This window comes from Engraulis encrasicolus, chromosome 5 (assembly GCF_034702125.1).
Source record: "Engraulis encrasicolus isolate BLACKSEA-1 chromosome 5, IST_EnEncr_1.0, whole genome shotgun sequence".
Classification (NCBI taxonomy): Eukaryota; Metazoa; Chordata; class Actinopteri; order Clupeiformes; family Engraulidae; genus Engraulis; species Engraulis encrasicolus.
Window position 1 is genome coordinate 37220488 of NC_085861.1, and position 10486 is coordinate 37230973.

Below are 10486 nucleotides of genomic sequence, written 5' to 3' on the forward strand. Positions count from 1 at the left end.
CGGTTACAAGGAAAGCAGGCGTGCGTGCGTGTGTGCGTGCGCGTCGATAGGCGATGGCTTTTTTCCGTAAAGGAAACGCAGCAGAACTCCTTGTCCACCGTGAAGAAGTTGGAAGCCAATATTATCTCTCGTCTTTTTTTGATGCCTCCATTACTGCGTCCCCCCACTCCCTTTCTTCATGTCACGCATTTGCATTTCTGTAGCGACTGCTGACCTCTGTTGGGCGTGCTCCATTTAGTGTTGAAGCAGACTGTAGCCATTCTGCTCTGCCAGAGGGTTTACCATCTTTCTTGCCAAAATCTCTAATGTGGAGTCAAAGAGCTCGTTTTTGTTGGATTTTGTTGTACTGGTTTGCCTGTTCAGTAGGCCTACTGTACATAGTCAGCATATGGGCTAGTAGCAGGTGTGTGTGTGTGTGTGGTGTGTTACAAGCTAGTCGACGTGTCTTGTCTGTGATTTGAATGGCACCTAACTGAAGGGCTACGTAGATGTGAGGAGGTAATTTATTGATGACTGTGTCGAGGGACGTCAACGCATCTGACTTTCTTCCTGACTGCATAGACAATGTGTTTTGTGTGTGTGTGTGTGTGTGTGCGCGCGTGCGCGTGCGTCTGACTGGATGATAGAACACCTGCTCAAGAAAACATTTTAAAGCCATCTGTTTTTTGCAACACTAAAGATATCTATTTTTTTGTCTTAAAACTCACATATTTTAGAAATAAAAATGGTTTTCAATAATTTGTCATTCTCTGTTTCATTTTATTAATGTAAACAACATTGCAGAAAACACTCGTACCGAATGTCTTGTGTAAAATAGTCTTGCAGGATGTCTTGCAAAGTCTTGCAGCATGTAGTGTGCTTTTTCAGGGTTGTTGTTGCAGATCACTGCAGGTCGCACATTGTGTGTGTGTGTGTGTGTGTGTGTGTGTGTGTGTGTGTGTGTGTGTGTGTGTGTGTGTGTGTGTGTGTGTGTTCATCGAGGCTGCAGCAGGAGGGTAGCGCTGGGCGTGAGGCCGCACTCTGCCAGTGTTTGGGCATCGTTGTCGTAGCGACGCCGTGGATACACACTGATGATGTCATATGCTGCAGAATTTCTGCACCTGCTCATCACCGTCAAATACAAGAGAAATGTTAAACTGTCAGAATCTAGAATGCCACTCTTGAGGCACATCTGTGAATTAAACAAGACAAATGCTTTACATGTCAAATCCGAATTCAGAGTACCACACTACAGTACACTAACTGGGAACAGGCAGCAGGCGTGGAAAGCAGTGTAACGAAGTAATTGACTTATTGTAGGTGCACTGTGTAATATTTTTAGTAGTTTATTTCCAGAATGCTGCCCATTCACAAATGTCACCTATCTCACAAAATACCACCACCATGAAATTCTAAGTATTCCTTTCGACTCGGAAAAGGGGGATATTCTCCATGTCCGCCATGTTGAATTCCCAGAAATAGACATCTTTAGCTGCAAAATTTACTGTACTTTGGTCATACTAGTAAACATTAGTTTATTACTTAGTAAATATTCATGAAAGATTAAATTTGGCAATAGCCAGCGGTTTCAATGAGCAGTGTATATATAGGTTTTTCGTTTACAAACATTTGTGTTGTGATGAGGGGGTAAGATGGTAAGCAGGCAATTACGTGCGCTCATTTTTTTGACTAACACCAGTTTCCAACAATCAGAGGTTGAACAGTGAGCATCCAGGGTCGCGCAGCCAGAGATTGTTAAACGGTAAAACGGGTTTGCAATTATTTTGGTGTTAGGGCCACATTGATTGTAGAATATGGATCGTAGGGCCAGATGTCGCAGGCAACATGCCTGTGCCGATAATGAGAAATACTGCAATACGCGCTGCGCCCCCCACATTTGGGCTTGCATGCCCATGGGGACCCAGGTTTGAGTCCGGCCTGGGTCATGTCCCAATCCTGCCCCATCTCTCTCCCCTTACTCGCTTCCTGTCACAATCTCCATATCCTATCAATAAAGGCACAAAAGCCCTTAAAATACATAATTAAAAGAAATACTGCCATGTAAACTGACATAACCTGTTGGCTATTTCACTCTTGCACATTGCAATATTTAGATGTGACCTTGTGGACTTCACTATCACTTAGGAGGAAAAGCCATTTCCTCATTTTTATTGTGAAGGCATTGGTGGGTAAACTCCCATCATATATCAACTGTCTGGTGTCACGCCAAACCAGTTCCTATGGCACTAGGTCAGGAAATAAAATTATCTTAAATATTCCTACAGTGCGTACTGAATTAGGTAAGACTTCTTTTAGTTCATATGCCCCACATGTTTGGAATAACCTCCAAAACACATTAAGCTTGGCATCTGTGCCCTCTGTAGAGAGTTTTAAAAATCTTTTAAAAACAACTTTAGTAGAGGAGTGTCACTGTTTTTAAACTCAGTTTTACAGAGGTTTTGTGTGTGTGTGTTTTTTATGTCAGATTTTATTAGTTTGTTAGTTCTTACTGTTTAGTCCTTGATGGTCTTACTTGTTAGTCTTGTCCAGTGTCTTTTTTGTTTGCCCCTATGTCTGATATGTCTTATATCCTTACGTGTGCTTTTTTTTTTTTATCTGTTTTTTACGTCATAATATGCATGTGCCTCCACTGTCTTAATGCCGTCTTGGCCAGGACTCCCTGGAAGAAGAGGTTTCTACCTCAATGGGACCTTCCTGGTAAAAAAATAAAATAAAATTAATATCACACTTGCAACACTCTTTGCTTTTTTAAGAATGTTAGGCGTGTGAGTATGATACTTTGGATTTGAAAGGCTCTGTGGGCCAGATGAAATGGCTCAGGGCCTGAATTTGCCCACCTCTGCGGTAAACCCATGTGTAGTTGTAGCACCTACTCAGACCTTCATCCTACACCGTGCACCTATAAAGAGCAAGTGGTGACAGCTGAAAAAGCGGTTCTATTGTTGAGGGCGTCAGAGGAGAAGTTGAACTTCAGCAAATTATATGTAATGAGCTATGAAGCCGCAGGCAATGGAATGTCTACATTTTTCTCTAGCTTCGGTTGGTCGCTCTCCCTGATCGAACGTTAAACGTTGAATCTTTCGTCCCTGATCTGTGAAGTCCAGGCGGCAAATGATCCAGAGGCCGGATTCGAACCCGGGTCGCTGGTGTAGTAACATAGTAGTGCCCTAACGTTTGGACATAGTAGGTCCAAAGAATTCTGCTGCTTTCAACACCTGCTATCAGTTCCTACAGTAACAATGTAGGACATTTTCAGATTTACTATACATTGGGTACACATAACTGAAAAACACTACCTAAGAAGAAAGCCTCCAAATTGGATCCAACCAGCACAGCATCAGGTATATTGCACATTGCTCTATAGTTACCAGTTGACCAGTTACTTGTGTTGGAGGGAAACTATGGCAAGTTTGTTTTTCTATTTCTCCTTTTACTTTGGCCACCTACTGTGCATGCCACTCCACAACTCACCTGTGATTGTCCAGGTACTTCCGCAGCTCTCCTATCGTCTGCGTGGCCTCCATCTTCAAAATGAACGTTTTCTCTCCGTCCTCCGACTTCACTCTCAGGGTGCTGATGTCAGCAGCTGTCTCGTTTGGGCTTCCACCGCCCTCGTCCAGCCTTAACAGCGGAGGAGAGCAGAGGGACACATGGGAGGTAGTGAGGGGGAAAAAAAACGAACTAAACTACATACGTATATATATAGTGAAATAAGCTAGGCTAGGGATGAAAAAATCAACAGTCCTGATATCACAGACAAGAGCACCAGAGAGCAGTGTGTGTGTGTGTGTTCGTGTGTTCGTGTGTGTGTGTGTTCGTGTGTGTGTTTTTGTGTGTGTGTTTTTTTGTGTTCATGTGTGTCTGTGTGTGTGTTTGTGTTCGTGTGTGTGTGTGTGTGTGTGTTTTTGTGTGTGTGTTTTTGTGTTCGTGTGTGTGTGTGTGTGTTTTTGTGTTCGTGTGTGTGTGTGTGTTTTTGTGTGTGTGTGTGTTTTTGTGTGTGTGTGTGTTTTTGTGTGTGTGTGTGTGTGTGTGTGTGTGTGTGTGTGTGTGTGTGTGTGTGTGTGTGTGTGTGTGTTCACCTCTTCCTGAGGTCCTGCAGTGCTGGGGTGTCTATCAGTGTCACAGAGTGAGAGTGCTCCAGGTCTCCACCAGACTCCTACACAAACACACAGATCACACAGAGACTCTTCAACACATGCACCCCATATACTACAAACACACAGACACTTAAACACCTCATATACTACAAACAGATCCCGGGCCGCAGAGACATTAAGGGTACCGCTAAGGGTGTTCTTGGGCCTTGGGCACACTTCAAGGGATAGGTGGGAAAATGTACAAATGTATGTTACAACCTGTTACATGATGGTGAAGGAAGAGATATAGGGCATGGCTGAGGGGGAAAACTGGGGTCAGGGAAACCCCATCACTGTCGTGATAAAGTGAAAGCATGAACGCCCCTTGGTAAACTCCAACTCCCATTGTCATTGTGACACAGCACTCCACAGCACGTGAACACTGCACACAAGTGAACACTGCACACAAGGAAATTGCATTTATGCCTCACCCGAGCAAGGGGGCAGCCCTCAATGGTGCCCCAAGGGAGCAGTACGGCAAGACGGTACCAGGTACCACAGTCATGGAGAGGATGGGGGAGAGCACTGCGGGTCATTCCATCCCACTTCTACACTGAAACACTGAGTGCCATTACCTGTAGGTGGTCCCTTATGGAGCCTCGGATGTCGATGACCTTTCCAGCCTTGATGACGCTCTTTGGCAGCCTCGTCAGGAAGCGCTCTGTGGACTCGGCCCTGCCTGGGGACTCCTCTGTGGAGAGGGCCTTGCCAAGAGAGCGCTCTGTGGAGTCAGCCTTGCCTGGAACAGTTAACAGTACCATTCAACCATTTTGGTTAAGGAAGCGTTGTGTTGTACAGGTTTTCCCTATTGCATATTATCATAGGTGCCTGCTTCAGGCTCTAGAGGATATAGAATAACTACACTCTGATTTCCATGGTTCTGTGTCTCATGTCGTGCACTTGTGTTAGTGGATTGACGGTTAGTGCATAGTGCACTGAGGTATTTAGTGCATAGTGGAAAAGTTTGAGCACTATGCACTGTGCCCTCACTGGAAATGACGGCTGAGCATAGCATTAGCTCGCCAAAATATCGGTTGGCTATTGTTTACATTGCACAGCGTATCGTGCTTGTATTTACTGTACATTTTCTTCACCCCAACTGGCAACTATCTTGCATACAATACTTGGTTTGGCATGAAAAGGTTTGTGTCTCTGCCACATTACTTACAGAATTAGGAGACTGTTGACCATACTCTTCTACTGAACAGAGCGCCACGGTTCTTCCGTTTCATTAACAACATGACGGCCGTTTAGTGCATGCAGTGTCCATCGTTCAAGCACTGCGCCTTTAGCCATTATTAGGGCATCATCCGGGCACTTTCCGTGCACTGAATTTACTGAAATTTTCAGCGTGAACGCCCTACGTACTGAAACGTAGTGCCCGAAGTGCTCAAGTGCATGATATGAGACACAGCATCAGTGTCCATCCATCCATCCATCCATCCATCCATCCATCCATCCATCCATCTATTCATCCATTCTCACCTGGCTTGCAGTTGGTCCTTTGGTCTGAGAGTGCAGGGTTTTGCTCTGCGCCTTGATTGGCTCCTTCTGACACCATGTGACCTCTGCCAGGGAAGTCCTGCCTCCTCCCCTTGTACTCCTGCTCTCTCCTGTCCAGCAGCTGTCACCAGGGGAACAGAACAGGAGGCAGATGAAATAGCAGTGAGGACAAGGACATAGGACTGCAGGCAGGCAGGCAGGGGGCACTATGACTGCTCATTCCCAGGTAACACACACACACACACACACACACACACACACACACACACACACACACACACACACACACACACACACACACACACACACACACACACACACACACACACACTGTATACATACACGCACAGGTATAATTCAATGTAGCAGGCAGGTAGGGACACAACTGCATGTTTAGAAAAAAACACACCCAAAGGTGTGAGGTTGCCATGCAGGTGAAAGGGGACCCCGGTAGGAAAGTGGCACTACACACACACACACACACACACACACACACACACACACACACACACACACACACACACACACACACACACACACACACACACACACACACACACACAGAGCCGTGCTCACCTGAAAGGGCACCCCATCAGGAAACCGCTCCTGCAGTTCTGAGGGGAAGTAACCATCCATCAGGTCCTGCATGCATTGCTGTGGGGGCACACAGACTACATTCATTTCTATGGGGGCACACAGACTACATTCATTTCTATGGGGGCACACAGACTATATGCTTTTGTATAGGGGCATACAGACTATAAGACTATGTACTTTTACCATGCAAACACACTGCCGGCGTTGAACGTGTGGAAAGATGCATAAGTAATTGACTTTGTATGGGAGAGGAGGCGGCAGAAGCGAAAAAAGCAGCAAACGCGTTTCTAGAGGCGAGGGTGTCAAAAGCGTCAAAACCCGAGGGCGTCAAAAGTTGAACTTCATCTAAAAATATGTAATGAGCTCGGCGGCAGCCAATGGAATGTTCACATTTTCCTAAACACGAGCTTCGGTTGGTCGAGATTACTGGTCAAACGCTTCAGGTTGAATCATTTGGCCGCGTTCAACGCCCCTGACCTGTGCTTTCCAGGCAGGAGTCAGCAGCGTTGTAGCTCTTTCAACGCCGGCGGTGTGATCGCAGCATTAAGAGCTCGAAAGAAAGGAAAGTGCTTCATAAAATGTAATCCATTGCCATCCATTATATGCATTTCTATAGGAGAACATGGACAACATTCGTTTCATTGAACATGAGCATGTGTGAGGGAAAAGAGTACTGCACATGTGGTGGGAATGTTTTTACGTTGTGTGTTTACTTCAACTGCAATATGTGTCTGAGTGGTGGGGCCACAGTAAGGTGTGAAAGGCCTGTTGAGGATGAGGATGCTGGAGGGGATAGGGTACTGCTAGTGTAGCCAGGCCACGCCCTCCTAGTGATGCAACACCTTCAGCATAGCATTAGCTCGCCAAAATATCGGTTGGCTATTGTTTACATTGCACAGCGTATCGTGCTTGTATTTACTGTACATTTTCTTCACCCCAACTGGCAACTATCTTGCATACAATACTTGGTTTGGCATGAAAAGGTTTGTGTCTCTGCCACATTACTTACAGAATTAGGAGACTGTTGACCATACTCTTCTACTGAACAGAGCGCCACGGTTCTTCCGTTTCATTAACAACATGACGGCCGTTTAGTGCATGCAGTGTCCATTCGTTTCATTGAACATGAGCATGTGTGAGGGAAAAGAGTACTGCACATGTGGTGGGAATGTTTTTACGTTGTGTGTTTACTTCAATTGCAATATGTGTCTGAGTGGTGGGGCCACAGTACGGTGTGAAAGGCCTGTTGAGGATGAGGATGCTGGAGGGGATAGGGTACTGCTAGTGTAGCCAGGCCACGCCCTCCTAGTGATGCAACACCTTCAGCGTTGCTTCTAGTCAGGCCAAGAGCAATGTAAATATCGTTTCTGATCTCCAGAAAAATCGGGGACGCCACCTACTTTGTCGGAAACCAGTCAACCAGTAAACCAGTAGCAAACCTAGGGAGGCGGCTCAACCATGTCGTTTGGGAAACGTTAATTGTTATGCTCTTGGTCAGACCAAGTCTCGAAGAGATTTGAAAGTCGATGATAATCAGGGTACTGCTAGTATTGAGAGTGTGTGTGTGTGTGTGTGTGTGTGTGTGTGTGTGTGTGTGTGTGTGTGTGTGTGTGTGTGTGTGTGTGTGTGTGTGTGTGTGTGTGTGTGTGAGAGAGAGTGTGTGTGTGAGTGAGTGTGTTACTGTGTATAAAACGAAGTGTTTCCTTCAGCTGTGATGTACCTGAGTGGTGGGGTCAGAGTACGGCCTGAAGGGCCCGTTGAACATGAGGATGCCATCTGCGTAGAGCTGCAGGGGCACAGGGCTGCGTCTGGCCAGCTGGGCACCGCCGGGCACCGCACGCACGTACGCCTCCCCCTCCCCCGCCAGCACGTTCAGCTCACGCACGCACTCCACCACCTGGTCAAAGTTCACCCGGAACGCCTCCACCTTGGACGAGGCTGCTGGAGGCACACATAGGAAGAGAGACAGAGGAACAGGAACGGACAGGAAAGAGTTAACATTTAAGGTAAGGTAAGGTAACTTTATTGATACCCGAAGGTAGATTTGTTTGCAGGTAAAAAGTAAAAGCAATGACACGCACTAAACAACAGTGACACGAGACAAGAAAAGGAGAAAAACAAAACAAGCATTGATAAACAGGCAGACAAATGATCCAGGCTGAGCAATGAAATTAATAATATAATAAATCTTTCTTAGATTTGGTTAATTGTACAGCTCAACTGCAGATGTCTGGTCTCTGCTAATCAAAGCTCAATCATATGATGACAGCATTGCTATGACATTATGGACAGTCTGGTAACACTTTATTTTAGGGATACATCTATTAGCACTAATACATGCAATGTTAATATCTGCATAAGTACCTTGTAAGGCATGTACTAAGCAAATGCTAAGGCCTACTAGGTCCTTACTACGGTTAAATTGGTAATAAATCCCTTATTGTGCATGAACAAGACATTTGCGAATACATGCCTAACAAATGTTTGATTTTGCTTTGTACATGCCTTACAAATTATTTATACAGGAACATTGTATGTATTAGTGCTAATAGATGTATCCCTAAAATAAAGTGTTACCGACAGTCTTGAGTAACAAATTAAGACTTGGTCAGGAGGCCAACATGCTTTTAATAGAGCAGGGGTGGGGAACCTATGTCTCGAGGGCAGTTTGCGGCCCTTGATGCCGTTTTATCCGGCCCCTGATATAGTCTATATCATCTTCACATGAAATATGATATATTTTGTAAAAGAATCTTAAAAAGTACATTTGCAATACAATTAAGCTATATTCAGGGGACCTAGAGAAGGTGGGGACTGTTTTAAATGTGGTTGCCTTCAATATAAGGCCTAAAGTGCAGGGGGAAATCCTGGTTTGTGTTCATAGTACGGCCCTCGGAGGACTTTTTTGGCCCTTGGAGAAATTTGAAGTGGCCCCTCGAATGAAAAAGGTTCCCCACTCCTGTAATAGAGGCTCTGCTTGAAGTACCAGACAGGAAAGGGTTAACTACAGTCAGGTTGAGGACACACAGAGAGAGAGAGAGTCAGCAGACAGCCAGGGCAGGAAAGGGTTAAGAATTACAGTTCAACTGTTACAGTAAGGACAGCAGTCTTGGCCAACGCATGAGGAAGCACAACTGCTCTACCGGCTAACCACAGACTATGGAGGTGGACTTGTATTGAAACTAGTGTAAATCCAGTTTGCTGTTACTGTTAACAACAGACTTGGCCCTGGGCTTGTGTTCAACATGGGTGTAAACTCAATTTCCCGTCCATTTTATTTTAAGATGCCTGTCAATTGTCATTAATTTACCCTACATAAAAGTGAAATCAGAGTAAAATCAAGCAGACAGCAATTAATAAGCCTAGGCAAAATACAATGAAGTCATTAAAGACTGTGTTAAACACTGGTGTTTCCTGTACCTGGTTGCCATATACACTTGGCTGTGAGTGACGACTTGTGTTATATTAAACACTAGTGTGAGCTCTGCTTACTGTGCCTAGTTTTCATATGCTTAGGTCTGGGAGTGGGCTTGTATTAAACACTGGTGTGAAGGGTTTTGCTGTACCTGGTTGCCATACACTTGGTAGTGACTGAGGGTTTTGCTGTACCTGGTTGCCATACATTTGGTAGTGAGAGAGGGTTTTGCTGTACCTGGTTGCCATCCACTTGTCTCTGGGTCATCCTCCTCAGTGTTGGCCTGGTCAGGATCAGCTGCAGCAGCTGTATTAGCGTCTCCCACCCAGATCATGCCATAGTCACCCAGGAATTTCTGTAATGGAGAAATAAAATGTGTAATCTATCACAATGAATGCATTTTTCTGTTGTGTTACAGTATGTCTTTGTCATAAAAAGCTGCATATTGGATTTGTTTTTTAGTGGTGTGCAGGGGAACGGGATGGATTTATACCCAAATAGTATGAGTTCTTTATCTCGCCCTCTCTCTCCTTCACAATCACCACTCTGACTCTCTGTCTCTTGCGCACACTCTCCCTTTCTCTCCCCCTTTATCTCTCTCTTCATCTCTGCCCTATCTTTCTTTCTCTCTCTCTCTCTCTGTCTCTCTCTGTGTCTCCTCTTTCTTTCTCTCTCTCTCTCTCTCTCTCTCTCTCTCTCTCTCTCTCTCTCTCTCTCCTCCCTCAGCTCACCTCTATCTCCCACCCCATCATCATCATCATCATCATCATCATCATCATCATCATCATCATCATCATCATCATCATCATCCTCCTCCTCCTCCTCCTCCTCCTCC

General features: G+C 45.3%; 1 protein-coding gene across 3 annotated transcripts in view; it reads right to left on the minus strand.

The window, feature by feature from the left end:
* Positions 1–738: 738 nt before the first annotated feature.
* ubxn11 (UBX domain protein 11) overlaps positions 739–10486 on the minus strand; it is a 13209-nt gene continuing 3461 nt past the window's right edge. For 2 of the 3 annotated variants that reach the window (XM_063199234.1, XM_063199236.1), the window contains 8 exons: positions 9889–10006; positions 7957–8177; positions 6216–6293; positions 5622–5760; positions 4712–4875; positions 4080–4156; positions 3472–3621; positions 739–1100 (listed from right to left, as the gene is read on the minus strand). In XM_063199234.1, coding sequence (XP_063055304.1) covers positions 974–1100; positions 3472–3621; positions 4080–4156; positions 4712–4875; positions 5622–5760; positions 6216–6293; positions 7957–8177; positions 9889–10006 — 1074 coding nt within the window. In that variant the 3' untranslated portion in view covers positions 739–973. The remainder of the gene's footprint in view (positions 1101–3471; positions 3622–4079; positions 4157–4711; positions 4876–5621; positions 5761–6215; positions 6294–7956; positions 8178–9888; positions 10007–10486) is intronic. The other variant, XM_063199235.1, reaches the window with a different exon arrangement.